The sequence below is a fragment of the Astatotilapia calliptera genome, chromosome 17, assembly GCF_964374335.1.
Source record: "Astatotilapia calliptera chromosome 17, fAstCal68.1, whole genome shotgun sequence".
NCBI classification, from domain to species: Eukaryota; Metazoa; Chordata; class Actinopteri; order Cichliformes; family Cichlidae; genus Astatotilapia; species Astatotilapia calliptera.
Window position 1 is genome coordinate 18,645,075 of NC_137438.1, and position 17,680 is coordinate 18,662,754.

Sequence of the window (17,680 nt, forward strand, 5' to 3'; positions counted from 1 at the left end):
GAACTTATATTTCCATAGAAAATAAAAATAAAAAATCTTCTGTGATTTCAGATCCAACTGAGGAGCCACCGCCGCCTCCTCACAACACCATCGGCTCCATCGTGGCCGTGGTCATGGCATTGTTTGTGGTGGGCGCCATCTACTTTGTGTGTCAGAGGGTCCTCTGTCCTCAGATGAAGGACGACGGCGAAACGGTCACCAACGACTTCGTGGTTCACGGGCCGTCGTCTGTGCCGCTGGGATACGTGCCGCATCCGAGCTCACTGTCCAGCTCGCTGCCAGGTGATGATGTCATCCTGGGTCACACATGGCAAATTTTCCCCGCTGCTCTTCTCAAACTGACCAAAAATCTGAAATTCATGTTTTATTTAATAAATAGCTGCTGATTTTTGTGTATAAACCCATCGACAGGTATGTCCAGGGGGAAGTCTGTGATTGGCTCCCTCAGTATCATGGGTGGGAGCAGCGGCCCGCCCTATGATCGCGCTCACGTCACCGGGGCTTCATCCAGCAGCTCATCCAGCACAAAGGGAACGTACTTCCCACCGGTGAGAGACAAACACACGCTTACTCTCCCCACTTCCTTCTATAAGACTCTACCTGCTGTCCTTAGCTGGATCCATTGATTGATTGGAAACGTGACTGTGCTGTAAATTAGCCTAAACTAGCAAACGCTGCCCCCCACTATTTGTCTGAGGAACAACTCTTTGTTTTAGGTTTTGTTAAAGAATGAAACAGTGAAGTTATTAACAGTTATTTGTTTATTTTTTTTTGTTTTCGGTTTGAGCTGAATGTAGATTTGGATTCATGCTGATTTAAAAAGCAGCTAACATTACAGTGTCTGAGTTATTTGAGCTTTCTCTTTTTAACACTGCATGTTAAGCCTCTCTCCTTGTGGACTCTCTGGTCCTGGGTCAAATTGGTAAATTTCTCTTATTTTTTTGGTTCGCAGATCCTGAACCCTCCTCCGTCTCCTGCCACGGTCCGCTCCCAATACACAGTGGAGTTCGGCTACTCCTCCAACAGCCCCTCCACGCACAGATCCTACAGGTCTGTATGCTTCTGTCTGTCAGGAACTTCCAAACAGCGTCTGCTGCAGTGAATTCCTGAAATCCCTGAAGTGCTCTGGTTGTGTATTCAGAGGATTCCAGAGTAATGGAGCTGGTTTGGAAATGTAATCAGAATTCCTGCCACACATGTGAATGTTTACCCCTCGGAGATGCCTTCAGGGACCCTCGGCCTTTTTTTTTTTTTTTTTTGTGTGTCAATTTTTTCACGTGAGACCGAGTGTGTGTTAATATAGGAGGACATTTAGATTCTTGTGGAAAGAAGCTGCGTCTGCTACTTTTTCAGAGTCAGACATCTTCAAGTTAAGAATTCATATAAAGTAAAGAGGCATTAATGACTTCATGGAGCTTTCGCCCCAGTAGAATGCTTGCATAGCATAAACCTTTGAGGACATGGGGCGATCGTGGCTCAAGAGTTGGGAGTTCGCCTTGTAATCAGAAGGTTGCTGGTTCGAGCCCCGGCTTGGACAGTCTCGTTGTTGTGTCCTTGGGCAAGACACTTCACCCGTTGCCTACTGGTGGTGGTCAGAGGGCCCGGTGGCGCCAGTGTCCGGCAGCCTCGCCTCTGTCAGTGCGCCCCAGGGTGGCTGTGGCTACAATGTAGCTGCCATCACCAGTGTGTGAATGGGTGGATGACTGGATATGTAAAGCACTTTGGGGACCTTAGGGACTAGTAAAGCGCTATATAAATACAGGCCATTTACCATTTTAAATCTATTTTTGTTTTTCTCTAATTCACACAGGCTCAGCTATATGTGTACACCCCTCCCAAATATTTGGTTCAGGTGCAAATTTTAACATTTAATCAGGTGCGTTTGGTGGCCATTAACAAGCATTTGGCATAATTCTGGCTGATATTCAGCAACAATTCTTGGTAGATTGGTTGGTTTCCAGGCCCGTCTTTTAAGCACAGTACACAAAAGGTGGAGGTGTTGGCCTCCTTCATGATTTCCAGAACTGCCGCTATGCTTGACCGTTGGTCCAATGTTCTTCACTCCTTCAAACACACCTTGTCATTGTGGCCCAACAGCTCAGTCTGCGTCTTGTCTCTGAAGTTCCGTCCTTCTTGAATGCCTCATGGGGGCATTTGACTCTTTCTCCACAAGTTGGAGCTGTTGCTCTGCTTTTCAAGCATGCAAAACACGTGACCTTTGACCTCTCTACACCAAGTGAAAGAAGCAGAAAAAAGAATGTTTTTTGTTCTCACTCTGCCGTTTCTCTTTTTCAGCTACCGGCCCTACACCTACCGCCACTTTGCCCCTCCCACCACCCCCTGCAGTACCGACGTGTGCGACAGCGACTACACTCCGGGACGCCGAGCGCCGCTCAAGTCCAGCGCCACCGCCAAGGGCTACACCAGCGACCTCAACTACGACTCAGAGCCTTTCCCGCCACCGCCGACGCCCCGCAGCCAGTACCTGTCTGCGGAGGAGAACTGTGAGAGCTGCCCGCCGTCGCCTTACACCGAGCGCAGCTACTCCCATCACCTCTATCCGCCGCCACCGTCGCCCTGCACGGACTCCTCATGAGCCAAATCCCCTGTGATCCCCCACCCCCTCCTCACAGCTCCACCCCCTCACTGTAAATAGCAATTGTGCATATATGAGGTAAAAAACGGGAAAGAGAGACTGATGTAACAGGAGGAGCGAGATGCAGGACGAAAAAGGGAAAAGTGAACCGGGAGCTACAGAACATTTGTACATTGAAAAGAGAAAAGCATATTTATATATTTTCTATACAGTGTTTACTGATAATGCCATAGAGGTTTGTATTAAGAAATTTGTACATTTTTTATGAAAAGGTTTTATTAAAATCATCACAAATATAAGTTGCCTTAAACCAGGAGAAAAGAGGCTGAAGGACACAAAGCACACAAATCAATGGGACGTTTAACTTATGATGCCAAATATAAAAAACATCGACCGCTACAGGGACAAGAAGAGCTCTGCCCGGAGGCTCCTCCCATCGCCGCGCTGCTCTGTAGTTACCATGTAAACTGGATGAGGAGCGGCTGGAGAGAATGTGGTACTGGGTCTTTGATTTGAACTTACCTCTCCTTCTTTTACTGAACGGTTCGTCTGTGTGGGTGTGAGTCATGTGCTGGATTGCGAATCCAGGACACTCGGTCTGAGCAATAAGGCACATATTTACCAATAAATCAAACCAGAAGCCACTGAGTATCGACGACGCTGCAGGGGTTCAAACAACTGTGGTCCAGTCTCTGAGAGCCCCAGAGACGACACGAGCGTGGATTCTTTTTTTTTTTTCTGTTCTGTTTTGTTTGTTGGTTTTGTTTGTTTCTGTTTGTCACAAGGAACTTTTTTTTTTAAGTGTCAAACACTGCAGAGAGTTTTGGCACAAACTCTAATGCGCTGCAAAGTACTGCATGAGGCCAAATACAAGCGTCAATGGGAAAACTACAGTCATGACAAGGATTTGACTTGGATGTCCTTGTGAGTTACTGCAGCTTCATATTTGCCCTCCACAAACTACATGGACACATATGTTTAACTACCTGCAGCGCAATACCTGCTATATTTTGCACTCTGCAAACTTCGTGTAAGGTCTGCATATTATATTCAGCAAATTTCAGCTCCACGGCTCTCACTGCAAACTGCTTGGTACTACACCATTAACCTACATGCAGTGCATTATAAACTACAGGTGTGAGCCCCTGTTACATTTTACTTACCGGTATAACAAACTTCCACTGGCACCCGTCGTGCTCACACTGACCTCCACGCAGTGCTTGACAAAAAAAAGAATCTTTTTTTCTTCTTTTCTTTTCCTTCTCATTTTCACATGTGCGCTCGTGTCTCTCCGGAGCCTCTGTAGACACGGCACAAACGCATTGAGGCAGCATGACTCACATCCTCAAACCTCTCCGTTGATGTTCAGACAGGATTTAAACCAAAACGTACGCTTGTGTTTTATGTTCTCATCGAAACGTTCTCATGCCCGACTGCAACTGAAGCGAGCCAAAGCTGCACAGTGGACGCAGGAGGCGCTCTTCAGTTTCCACTTCTGTTTTGGGTTTTTTTTTTTTTTTGTTGTTGTTGTTGTTGTTTTTCCTCACGTGTGGAAGCAGCGTTCCCCTTCAAGAACACGATGTTGTGCCTGACCAGCTTCATATCCTTTTTTTATGTTGTTGTTACTTTGAGGAAAAACACACAAATGAAATCCAGTGCCCACTAAATGCTATATAGTATTTTTGTACCACATATTGTGTAGATAACGTATTTATAAGCTATATAGTAAATCATTGTAAATCCATTGAATTCTTGCAGTACTTTTCATTCCGTCTTTTTTTATATTGCCTCATTATATTTTTCTACAGAAAATCACTCCAAACTTACGGTGACAATCTCCCATCAGTCCAGTCGAAGAACATATCCAGGTTTTCTTGTCTGTTTAAAGTTGCTCTGATGTTTGAAGGACTGTTGTGCCAAATCTTTTTTTTTTTTTTTTTTTTTTTTTTTTTTCTCTCTCTCTCTCTTCTCTGTCAAACAACGTGGAGGCAGATGTTGGGACCAGAGGAGAAACATGAGACGCTCGTGTCTGTTAGTCTATTTGTGTCTTTACGCTCTGAGTGAACTTCAATCTTTTTTTCATGAATCGTCAGAGAAGTTTCGTTTCCCTTCCTGCTTTTGTAGGAGATGAATAACACCAGCATGAATTTGAAGACAATCTGATGTTCTACACATTTTTTATTTTTTTAATGTCGGTCTTTAAGCCACTTTTCTGGCTTTTTATTCACCTTATTGTCGTCAGAATCCAAATACAGGGTGCAAGTGAAAACGTGACATTTTAACATTTTAATCAGAACCCCAAACCACTGGCAAGCAGAAACTTCAGTTCGTCTTGATACTTTTTTTGCTTGATAATTGTTTTGTTGTGTCCCCCCCCCCATATCCTTTATTCATTAAAACAAAAACAAAAAAGTATTTAATCTTGGAGTTTGTATTTAAAAAAAAAAAAAAAAAGACATAAAGCCAGGACTTTGAGATTCAGGAGTCTGAGACTGAGGGCAAATTTTCAGTCACTGACAAAATTCGTATCATGTAGCGATAAAGTGATTTTATTCTGACGCGTCCTGTTGAGACTAGCTGAATTTCATATTTCCACTGAAGTTTTCTCATTTCATCACTGGATTTTTTAGAAACTGTCTTTATGATCTGAAGAAAGTAGAAAGATATTCTGGGGTCAAACGTCTACAGAGCCAGTGAAGTTCAGAGACATGTTACAGTTTAATGACTTCTCAATATATTAATCTGTGAGAACTGTTTTCCTCCTAATAAACACCCCTGCAATATGTTTTATGTTTAAGATATTTGTACAGATGCTTAGCTGCCACAGACAAAAGCAGCTTTTCTGGGTTTAAGGAACTTGATAAATGAATATAATCACATCATCTGCATATTAGCATTGGCGGGGGCAGATTCTATTCTCATCAATGCAATAACATTAACCAGTACAGTACTTTAATCTCAGATTTTTTTTCTTCCCCCTCTGGGTTTTGAGGCCCCTTTGCCTGTTTGTTGTTATCTTTAAAGAGCAGCAGTTTCTTTTAAGAAACTGTTACACTCCGGTTTTGTCCTATCCTAGTATTTTTAGCGGCCCACTCCCCCTCAACAATCTCGATATGTGTCCACATCTGTACGAGAGCTTCTTTGTTCTTTAGTTACAATGATCTGCTCTGGGAGAAGTTCTCATTTGCTCTCTGAGCTTTATCAAACTTTTTTCTGTACAAACTATTGTAGCTGACTTACACTGTGTGAAGACAGATAAAGAAAAGATGACTGACACGAATCAAGAACTCATAGCATGAACCCTTGATTCGATAATCTGCAACGGCTCGGTCCTCTGTGTTCTCCTCTGATCGGCATTTGCTTCCATGAAGAGTTTGAGCTTATTAAAGTCTTTGTTGTGTCAAGTCTGTGATCTGGGAAGTCAAATGTGAAGAAAATACTGTTAAGAATTACTAAATCTACAAGCTTGACTGAAATTGGAGTCAAAACTTTTTCATATAATGGCAGGTTTAAGGATTTAAAAGGTACAAAAGAAACATTTGAGGGAATAAATGAGTTTACTGATTGGATGAGTCATTTGTCCTGATAAATATTACATGGGATTCCACTTGGTAAATAAAATTATTTGGATAAATCTGGGTTTAAAGAGATATAGCAGCTCTAGTTTGTTTGTTGTATTTGGGAGGAATTTACCAAGAAAACGTCCCTTCTGACTACCGTCAGGCTTTGCAGATCCAGGGACGTTTCTGTGCAGATTGCGAGGAATGTGGATGAAAATGGTTCCAGGAAGTAGAAATGTAAAAAGGTGTTTTAAAAAAAAACTATTAAAAGCACTTTTGTTAGTTTATTGGCGGGTCGACAGGAAAACTGTCGGGATCTGTTTTGATCTTGTGGTGCTTCATGGAGACGACCAACATTTGGTTCGTCATGTTCGTTTAAATTCCACTAACTGTACATTTTTTGTTGTTTTGTTTTGTTTTTTATATGATGACTGCTTTACCTGTAAACCAGATGGACCTGTACAGCCCATCCAGCTGCCACCATAAGCTGTTGTAACTCATCAAATGCTGTTTTTTTTCCTCTTTTTGTTAAATATAAAGTGAGTGAACTCTGCATCTGTGTCCTGATTCATGTTTAATAGGCAGAAATGCCAAAAACGTGGTTCTTTAGATTTGACAATACATCAAAATATGAAAAGGTACCTATAAATCACAGACTTAAGGCATTTGTTTTTAGTTGTAGTATTTTTTGCATCCTTAGCCTGATCATTAAGAACAGAAATAAAACCATGTTTACAAAACAAAAACTTTTATTGTGTTTAAAAGAAAATGGGAATACAACTGTCTACTGTAAGAAATGATAATCTGTGCAAGGCTGGACTGGGACAAAAAATCGGCCCGGGCATTTTGACTAGAGACCGGCCCACCAGGATAAAGATTGAAAATGTGACGTCATTCAGGGATAAAACCACAAAGGTTTCTGAGAACTTGTGGCAAGAGGTACTAGCGCGCGCAGGCTTTCAATTGAACTCCGTTACACAGCGATAAAAAGAAACCCAAAAAAAATGGCAAGAAGCTGTTGTATTATTAACTGCAATAGCCGGTCGCATGACAGCCACGGGAAGCCGACGGGTAAAGAGATCGTTGTTTTTTTATTTTTTTTTATTGGATTACATTGTTGGAAGAGAATTTTTTTAAGCCATGTTTCCGAAGTAAGAGCCGACGGATGGTCTGGATATACCAAATATAACGTCTCAGAACACTCCAGCTCACATGTTAGTCTGCTCCAGGCATTCCCACAAAGGTCAGAGTTTTGTAGTAGTTAATACGTCATTTTTCTTAACATAATTGGTGATATAGGTTACAAGCAAGTCTGGCGCTGAACAGAAATTGTCGCGCTATGCTCCTTTATTTATTGTGCATAAATAGTGAATTGTCCTGACACAATATTGCGTTTCGCTTCTGTTATTACTAGGGATGTAAGAAAATATCGATACAACGAAATATCGCGATATTTCACGCAATGATACTGAATCGATATTTAAAATCAGTGTTATCGATTTTTTTTCATTGAAAAATAACATGCATTTACTGTTTATTTCTTTTGTATGTTGGAATTCAAACTCCGGCCACTGGTTTGCAGTTTTCACCGCCTTTACTATAACGTAAAAACGAGGTCTCGCGATAACTGTAGAAGCGTCTAGTTTGCCAAAAGAACGAAGTAGAACAGTCAGTGGACGTGTGTGATGCTAGCTAACTGATGACTGAAAAGGAGAGGATACAGCCGGCCCCCGCAGCTTTCAAAGCTGATGTGTGGACTTATTTTAGATTTAGGACAAAAGAAGGCAGTAAAGACTATGACAAGAGCTATGCAGTCTGTAAAATCTGCACCGCCAGAGTCAAATATTCCGGTAACACAACAAATTTACGAACACACGTGTCTAGACACCATAGCGACGTAGCGTCAAATGCTAATTTTAAAACGAAACGAGGTGATCCCTCTCAACGGACAATTGAAGAAGTTAACTTTTCGAAACTACCAGCAACTTCAACTCGTGCAACAAAAATAACGCAGTCAGTACTTGTTTTTATTTGCAAAGACATGCGCCCTCTGAGTGTTGTGGAGAATAAAGGATTTCGTAATATGATTAAAATGCTGGAGCCCCGTTACACCGTTCCTTCTCGACAACACATCACGGACATCGCTCTGCCAAAGTTGTACCAAGAAGTCAAAGCGACAGTGCTGGACTCTCTCAGCTCGGCTGAGACAGTTGCTCTGACATGCGACGCTTGGACTTCAAGAGCCACTGAATCGTACGTAACTGTTACAGCACATCACATAACGGACCAGTGGAACCTTCAGTCTCATGTACTACAAACCCGAGCCATGCATGACAGTCACACAGGTGAGCACATTGCAGCGTTACTAACTGACGCTGTGGCTGAATGGGGATTGAACGCAAAGGACCTTGTTGTTGTTACCGATAATGCACCAAACATGGCTCTCGCGGCTAGACTTGCAGGCATGACGCACATACAATGTTTTGCACACAGTCTGAATCTCGCCTCACAGAAAGCACTGAAAATACAATCCGTGGTGTGACTTCTCGGGAGGATCCGACGTGTAACAGCCTTTTTCAGGCGCAGCACCACAGCCAGCAACCAGTTGAAGCAGAAACAGTGTCTCCTTCAGCTACCAGCTCACAGATTGATCACGGACATAATTACAAGATGGAACAGCTCCTATGATATGATAGAACGATTTTTAGAACAGCAACCAGCCATCTGTGCAGCTCTGCTTTCTGCAGAAATTTTCACATTGAGTGAATCTGACATCAGATGTGCAGAAGAAGTTGTCAGGGCACTCAAGCCTATGAAGGAAGCCACCCTGGTGATGTCACAGGAGAGTATGCCAACCCTGTCCATCATTGCTCCTCTTCATTCCAAGCTTGTGATGGGTGCACAAGAAAGTGTTGATGATACACCGACAGTAAGGGACATTAAGACTGCCATAGCAGAAGATCTGGGAAAGAGATATGTAAATGAGAGGGAGACACTATGGCTGGCATCAACTGTTGATCCTCGGTTTAAGGACCTGCCCTTCCTGTCTGAAGCAGAGACCAGTGAGACCTATTCCAGACTGTTGGACACTGTGGTGACTGTGATAAAGAAGGAAGAAAATGTAAGTAAATAAATTAATTTATTTGGAAAAATTCAACTGAAGTTATAAGCAAGTGAATAAAGTAAAAAGCAAAAAAATAAAAATGCATATTGATGACATTTGTCATCAAATATTAGTGAAAAACAGGGTGAAGCTTGGATTTGAATTTTGACTTTCTGACATTAATACTATTTGAATTTAATGTTTTTCAGCAGCAAAAGAATGAGGAGACTGACAAACAGGTGGAGGAAGAGAATGCCACAGAGGAGGCTCATCACCCACATATCAAAGACAACTTTGACTCCATCCCTCGGCCACCCCTAAAGAGACAGAGGACCTCATGTGCATTGGTGGACTTGCTCGGAGCTACGTTTGCCTCTACTAGTGACAATACTGCACCAAAATTAGAACATGATGTTGCTGCAGCTGAGATCAAGAGGTATAGAGATGAGACCCCTTTGCCTCTCACAGGAAATCCTCTCAGTTGGTGGAAGGACGATGAACAGGAATACCCTCAGCTATCCAAAGTAGCAAGGAGTTTCCTATGCATTCCTGGAACAAGTGTTTCTGCAGAGAGAGTTTTCTCCTCTGCAGGAGACATAGTAAATGCACAGAGAAGTGTCCTGAGAGCTGACCATGTCGATCAGCTTGTATTCCTGCACAAAAATCTGGAAATTGAAAAATAAACACTGAGAAAACACTACACATGTAAAATCTCTGATATGAGAATGTTTGGTATTTTGGTTGAGTCTCATAAGCACTTTTATTTAGATGAGTAAATTCCTTTTTTCAGGTTGTACTAAAAGTGTTCCATTGATGGACACTGCAGAGCTGTACTTTATTTTATTAACACTTAGTTGTAATAGCACTTTACATTTTTTGTTAATGTTTACTTGGATGGATTCTTCAAGCAATTTCATTTTTGATTTATATTTGTTTATGTTAAGGTCACATAAAAAGTACTTTGTTTTGATGCTCCATAGAGCAGTTTTTGGATAAGTATTTTACAATCATAGTACTTAGAAAGACTTCAGTGTTACATGTTTACTTTTTTCATGTTAAAAAATACTTGATATTTCAGTAAAGTAGTTTTTGTTTGTTTATTTGACATGACTTCTAATAAGGCAGATGTTAATTTCTCCATTCATTTTGAACTTAGAGTGTTTTTGTTTCAGATGTTTCATGTCAAGCATTAAACAGTTTGGACTGTTTACTGTGAGTTTTCCTAATTAAATTTAGTCCTACTAAACACAAATATCGTCTGGCTTTTAGTATTGCAATATATCGTATCGTCTACCCTGTATTATGATACATATTGTATCGCCAGATTCTTGCCAATACACACCCCTAGTTATTACCATGGTACATTGACAAAAACATATACTTTTATTCACAGGATAAAACAGTTGTTTTGTATCACTAATTGTCCAGTGTGATTACAGCATACAATATTATTGTCACTGCTACATTTCTGTAATGCTACCAGAAATTATTTCCACTACTAATTAATTACCGTTGAGCTCAAAGGTTATATTAATAAACGGTTAACGAATGTGTATTTATGAAGACGATTTGTGAGGCTGGTAAACTTACCTTTGTTCGTACGATGGTCTTTCGTTCTACACGGTGCATTTCAAGGTCCTGTACCCATCCGTCGGTAAACTGTACCTGGGCTTGTTGCAGTGACCTGAAGTTACTAAACTTCATGAGTGTATGCACTCACTCCAAGAACCGTATAATTATAAATCTGAGCGTGGTGAAAGTTGGGCAGCACGCTAACGTATTTTGTCCACTCTGTGTTCTCGTAAGGGTCTGACCCTTTCACTCCTTTGATTTTTTCCTCGTATCTTTTCTTTGTCTTTTCATCGAGTCTGTCTTTGTACGGACCGGCATTGTTCTCCTTTTGTTTTGTACATTCCTTTTTTGTGTGGCAAAGAAAAAACAAGAAGGTATTGGAACCGGAGAATGAACGTTTTGCGGAGCTGCAAATGCTTGCATTTGATGCGGTACTTGGATTGTTTTGCCACGAGTTCCCGGCATGCAATGCGCGAAAATCACGTGATTGCTAAACAAGGGGGAGGGTGCATCCGGCCTCCTCGGCTGTAATTGGTCCAGCCCAGAGTCGATCATGACCAATTGGCCAATCCAACACCTTTCATTATATATACCCTTACTAAAAAAAGCAAAAAAAAATCCATCTGCCCATAAAAACAAAAAATCGCCAGCGGCCCCGGTATGCCCGATGGCCAGTCCAGCTATGGCTAGAGCTGAAGAGGATGATCACCCTTGGCCTTACATACAAAGGATGTTTCGCTTAAAAGCAGTACAAAAGAACAGCTATGTCTTCAGCGTCAGTGTCTTCAGTGAGAGCCAAAACAACAACTTTTCAGCGTGAAAAAACTCAGCTCGTGTAACCTGAGGAAATGGTAAGTTTTCTCTAAATATCTTTTAGCTGTGGTTAGCTGGATGTCAGTCTTATGTTACAGCAGCTGTGTCGAGCTCGAGCTGCGAGTCATATTTTTGGCACTACGTTGTAGTGAGATAAGTTTGTGGATGTTTTGTGCAGCTTCAGCTGTCCTTTTAACTGCTTGCTGGTTAGCTAGCATGAGCTATAAGCTAACAACTAGCCTGGTTAATGACGCCAGAGTTCCACGCACATGCAAACAGCCCGTCTCTACTGCTTTAACTGTTAAAACAGAAGGCAATACTCCGACTGACAGGGTTTATTATGTGAAACAGCAGCTTGTTTAGTTTAAACAGTCTGCATTAAGCTGGGCAAACACTTTCAGTCGCGTTATTCAGCACCTGCTCAAACTGTACAATTAAATCGCAGGGGTTAGAAGTTAATAGGTCACGATGCAGGGTCTCACACTATACGGCCTGATGCTCTGATGCGACCTGAGTGCTCAAACTGTGCATTCATAACATGAAGCTTATCATACAAAATCTGTCCCTCGTTCTCCCATTTTGACCTCGGGACTTCCAGGTTATACTCGGCACAGATGTTCCTGTACACTATGCCGGCCACTTGGTTATGGCGTTCCATGTATGCCTTGCCTGCTAGCATCTTGCACCCTGCTGTTATGTGCTGGATTGTCTCTGGGACATCTTTACACAGCCTGCACCTGGGGTCTTGCCTGGTGTGATAGACTCCAGCCTCTATGGATCTTGTACTCAGAGCTTGTTCTTGTGCTGCCATGATTAGTGCCTCTGTGCTGTCTTTCAGTCCAGCTTTGTCCAGCCACTGGTAGGATTTCTGGATATCAGCCACCTCCTCTATCTGCCGGTGGTACATACCGTGCAGGGGCCTGTCCTTCCATGATGGTTCCTCGTCTCCCTCCTCTTTCTTGGGTTTCTGCTGCCTGAGGTATTCACTGAGCACTCGGTCAGTTGGGGCCATCTTTCCAATGTATTCTTGGATGTTCGTTGTCTCACCCTGGACTGTGGTGCTGACACTCACCAGTCCCCGGCCCCCTTCCTTCCGCTTAGCGTACAGCCTCAGGGTGCTGGACTTGGGGTGAAACCCTCCATGCATGGTATGGAGCTTTCTTGTCTTTATGTCAGTGGCTTCTATCTCCTCCTTTGGCCAGCCTGTTACCCCAGCAGGGTACCTGATCACGGGCGGGGCGTACGTGTTGATGGCCCGGATCTTGTTCTTACCATTCAGCTGACTCCTCAGGACTTGCCTGACCCTCTGCAGGTACTTGGTGGTTGCAGCTTTTCTAGCGGCCTCTTCATGGTTCCCATTCGCCTGCGGGATCCCCAGGTACTTGTAACTGTTCTCTATGTCTGCAATGTTGCCTTCTGGTAGTTCAATCCCCTCAGTTCTGACTACCTTCCCTCTCTTTGTTACCATCCGACTACACTTCTCCAGTCCGAACGACATTCCAATGTCATTGCTGTATAGCCTGGTAGTGTGGATCAGTGAATCGATGTCTCGTTCACTCTTGGCATACAGCTTGATGTCATCCATGTACAGGAGGTGGCTGACAACTGCTCCGTTCCGTAGTCGGTATCCGTAGTCAGTCTTGTTAATGATCTCACTGAGGGGGTTCAGGCCTATGCAGAACAGCAGTGGGGACAGAGCATCTCCTTGGTAGATCCCGCACTTGATGGTGACTTGTGCTATGGGCTTGGAGTTGGCCTCTAGTGTTGTACACCACATCCCCATTGAGTTCCTGATGAAGGCTCTTAGGGTCCCATTGATCTTGTACAATTCTAGGCATTCCAGTATCCAGCTGTGGGGCATTGAGTCATAGGCCTTCTTGTAATCAATCCAGGCAGTGCACAGGTTGGTCAGTCTGGTCTTGCAGTCTCGGCTGACTGTTCTGTCTACCAGTAGCTGGTGTTTTGCGCCTCTGGTATTCTTGCCAATTCCTTTCTGTGTCCTGCTCATGTATTGACCCATGTGCCTGTTCATCTTAGCCAATATGATGCCTGACAGGAGCTTCCATGTAGTACTGAGGCAGGTTATTGGTCGGTAGTTGGAGGGGACCGGTCCTTGGGGATCAGGACAGTCCGACCTTCGGTTAGCCATTCCGAGTGTCTCTCGTTAACTAGCAGCTGGTTCATTTGTGCTGCCAGACGCTCGTGGAGTGCAGTCAGCTTCTTTAGCCACTAGGCGTGAACCATGTCGGGCCCTGGTGCTGTCCAACTCTTCATACTGGAGACCCTTTCTTGGATATCTGCCACTGTGATGGTTACTGGACCCTGTTCAGGGAGGTCGCTGTGGTCTGCCCTCAGATCCAGCCACTGAGCATTGCCGTTATGGGTTGCGTCCTTCTCCCATATGCTCTTCCAGTATTGCTCCGTCTCCAGCCTTGGTGGTGCTGTTCTCTTATTATTGTTCCCTTGCCACTGAGAGTACAACTTTGCTGGTTCTGTGGAGAACAGCTTGTTTATTCTCCTGCCTTCTATCTCTCTGGTGTACCTCCTCAAGCGGCTGGCCAAGGCTGTGAGTCTTTGCTTGGCAGTTTCCAAGGCCTCAGGTATGGACAGCTTGCTGTATTTCTTATGCACCTTCTTTGTCGCACCTTTCTGCAACTCCGATAGTTGGCTAACCTCCCTCCATGCTACTTTGATCTTGCCCTCTAGCCTCCTTCTCCATGGAGGGTACTGCCCCTTGTGGCTGTTCAACTTGTAGCCAAGCATCTCACTGATCACTGCTGCCGTATTGTAGATCAGCTTGTTAGTGTCGGTAATTGTGGTTGTAGGTATTGTCCGTAGTGCTGCATTAACATCATCTAGCAGACCTTCTGAGGGTACTTCACATAATCTTGGTAACCGGCTACGGGGGATCCAGGTTTCAAGCTTGGCCATGATCCTATTTTTTCAGGTCAGTTCCTCTCGCAATCAACTGTGAGAGCAGTCCCTTCTTTCGAATGTTGGAACACTGAGCTACTAGTTGTTTCGCCGTCATTGTGGATGTTGGGTATCGAAGAATCCATAGGTCCCTCATCCTATTCATATAGCCCCTTCCGCCGGGGTTACTTGCGTAGTAGCATTCCAACAACGCCCTGTTTTCGTCTCTTGCCCACCGATGCCTTCTTGTTCCAGTAGCCCACTTTTCGTCAGGGTGCCCTGGTTCCTCAACACCTGACGCGGACCTTGTTGATCCGGGCGACGTCCGAGCCGGCATGCCTTCATATTTATCTGTCTCGCTCATATCTGTGGTAGGCTTGCTTAGCATAGGGGGTCTAACCTTAGGACCCTTACTGGATACAGACGCCCCAGGCAGGAATCGAACTTGCGATCCTCTGTTCCAAAGGCGTGTAGTCTAACCACTGCGCCCGGGTCCTTGTTTTGAAGCGAGCTCAGCACATCATGTAATTCGTACAAAGCCATACCTGTGTCCGCTTGGGGTGGGATGTAGACCACCGTGGCGATGACCGAGGTGAACTCACGGGGCAGATAGAAAGGGCGGCACTTAATGCTCAGGAACTCCAGATGTGGCGAGCAGCCGCTGGAAAGAGTAGAAATGCTCCTGGCATCACACCACTTTCAGTTTACCATGAAACACACTCCTCCACCTTTGGTTTTGTTCGACTCTGCCGTTCTGTCTGCGTGGAGCACAAAGAATGAATCCGACGGAGTTATGGCCTGGTCCGGCACGGTGGGGGTCAGCCATGTCTCCGTGAAGCACAGAATGTTGCAGTCCCTCATGTCACAAGTGATCTGCTGTCGTATACTATAAGACTAGAGGATTTTGGGATGTAAACCAGAGCAAAAAATAAGTAAAAAAACAAGAAAAGTGGATAGTTGGAGCGGAGCGGCCAGGAAGGCGTCTGGATGTGGCCGCGCCATTCAGTGTCCACAGGAGGATCTATTGGCGAGCACTGCTTAGCCTTGCATGCATTCTTATTTTAAACTTAATCTGGAATTCATTGTAAACTGTTTGTGCGGGATATGAATGACAAGATTTTGTTTTTCTACAAGAGTTAGTAAAAACCATCTCCAGTGTGATCAAATCTTCTTGCCAAACATCTGCAGCTTGGCAGTGTATACAGCACTATAATGCCCAGACCTAATTTTTTTTAAAAACCATACATCTTTCCACAGGTCTCAACTTCATCAGACGTCACCTAGACACAGAGCTGGATGAGGCCAGCGCAAACAGCAGCCTAACCGACTAAGATGATGGCTCCATGGGGTCAGGAAAGCCAGAGGCAGGGGAGCTGGAGAGTTACCTTTCATGTCCATTCACTGGAGGTGTGGCTCTATTGCATGGCGTTCCTCACATCAAGAAGCTGTCGATCAAAATCAATACAGCTCTTCCTGCATCAGGAGCCTCTGAAAGACTTCTTAGTCATGCAGGACTCCTGCCTAACCCTAACTCCTCCCTAACCCCCCTCCTGTTCACTGCCAAACGGTCACAGCTTCACAGCAAGAACCTTGAGAGCCAACTGCTGCTGAAGCTGAACCACCATTTCACTGACTGAAGAAACAATTTATGGTAAAGTGAGCCATACACATATGTACATCCACATACTGGAAATTTGTATTTCTTTTATAAATAGTTTTACTCTGATTTCAGTGTTTATTTGTTAGTGTAGTTTTTACATATTACATTGTGTTAATCCACTGTCCATACTTCGAGGGTATTTTAGTATACAAAGAACATTTTATAGTTTTGTTAGAATGTCTATTCCTGTGGAATTTTAGCGTGTGTGTGTGTGTGTGTGTGTGTGTGTGTGTGTGTGTGTGTGTGTGTGTGTGTGTGTGTGTGTGTGTGTGTGTGTGTGTGTGTGTGTTTCCTGCTGTCCGCCTTGGGAACAAACTTTTCCTGATTATACCTGTTGCATCTCTGTGTCATTTGTTTCTGATTTACTTAATCCCTCCTTGTATTTAAAAGAACCACCCCTAGTATGACATTCTGGCGCATCAGCTGTAGCCTGTTATGTTGAAATTGCCTGTTCTGTTTTCTCTGAGGCTGCTGTAAATGTGAATATATTTACTGTGGGTTTTTCTTGAAAAAGCTTTACGTTGTGAAAAACTGAAATCTTGAAATTAGAATTGTTGTGCCTTATTTTGTGGATCTTTTTACATATATTCCTTTTGAAAATACTAAAATTTGTATATTTATTTATTTTTGTTTGTCTGATAGCATTTATTTATAAAATAAATCGGACATTTCAAACAGTTACTCGCTACTTACTCAGTACTTGAGTAGCCTTTTCACCAAATACTTTTTTACTCTTACTCGAGTAACTTTTTTGATGACTACTTTTCACTTTTACTTGAGTAATAATATTTTAAAGTAATGATACTCTTACTTGAGTACAATTTTTGGATACTTGACCCACCTCTGGCTGTAGGCTGTGTGACATCAACTTTTGATGTTTGAAACATCAACTGCAGCTCTTCATCATGCCACAGGATGGAGCTTTGGCACAAAACACCCACATAACCACTTCCCATAGTTCACAGTCACTGAAGAGGTGAACTAATGGGAACACCAAGTCAGTTGTGGAAAGAAGATAGAACGGACATGATAACTTTTAGTATTGAGTACATTTCAAGTCCACAGTGGAATAAATCACTGACAATCCTGAATACTGAAGTAAAAAAGAATGTTGAATCCCTCCTGAAACAAGAGTCTCTGTGTATTGATGAACATTCATGTATTTCTGAAATATCAGATGACTACCAACTACCAACAACAGCAGTTATCTTCACATCAATGCAGACACATGGTTACCAGAAGCTTCTGGCTGATCTAATTGGGTGACTATTGTTTGTCATCAGTTTCCATTCATTGCTTCACTGTGAAAACCAGCCAGTGAGGAGGAGCTTTACTTTAATACCAAATGTATTTAGCACAATACTGCTGAAATTCACATGGACTAAATTGAACCCTATACTGACCTCAAATCCTCTAGTGTGGACTTTTTACAAAAACAGCTGCTTTATATCTGGACTGCAGGT

General features: G+C 43.3%; 1 protein-coding gene and 1 long non-coding RNA gene across 5 annotated transcripts in view; both read left to right on the forward strand.

Annotated features, from left to right (window-relative positions):
* lrp6 (low density lipoprotein receptor-related protein 6) overlaps positions 1-6,709 on the forward strand; it is a 51,706-nt gene extending 44,997 nt beyond the window's left edge. For all 4 annotated transcript variants that reach the window (XM_026146611.2, XM_026146612.2, XM_026146613.2 and 1 more), the window contains exons 20-23: positions 52-282; positions 412-548; positions 953-1,050; positions 2,296-6,709. In XM_026146611.2, coding sequence (XP_026002396.2) covers positions 52-282; positions 412-548; positions 953-1,050; positions 2,296-2,596 — 767 coding nt within the window. In that variant the 3' untranslated portion in view covers positions 2,597-6,709. The remainder of the gene's footprint in view (positions 1-51; positions 283-411; positions 549-952; positions 1,051-2,295) is intronic.
* Positions 6,710-9,051: 2,342 nt separating this feature from the next.
* Positions 9,052-10,511, forward strand: LOC145421573 (uncharacterized). Its single transcript, XR_013902957.1, has 2 exons — positions 9,052-9,277; positions 9,469-10,511. It is a non-coding gene; the product is annotated as an uncharacterized LOC145421573 (long non-coding RNA).
* Positions 10,512-17,680: the final 7,169 nt, after the last annotated feature.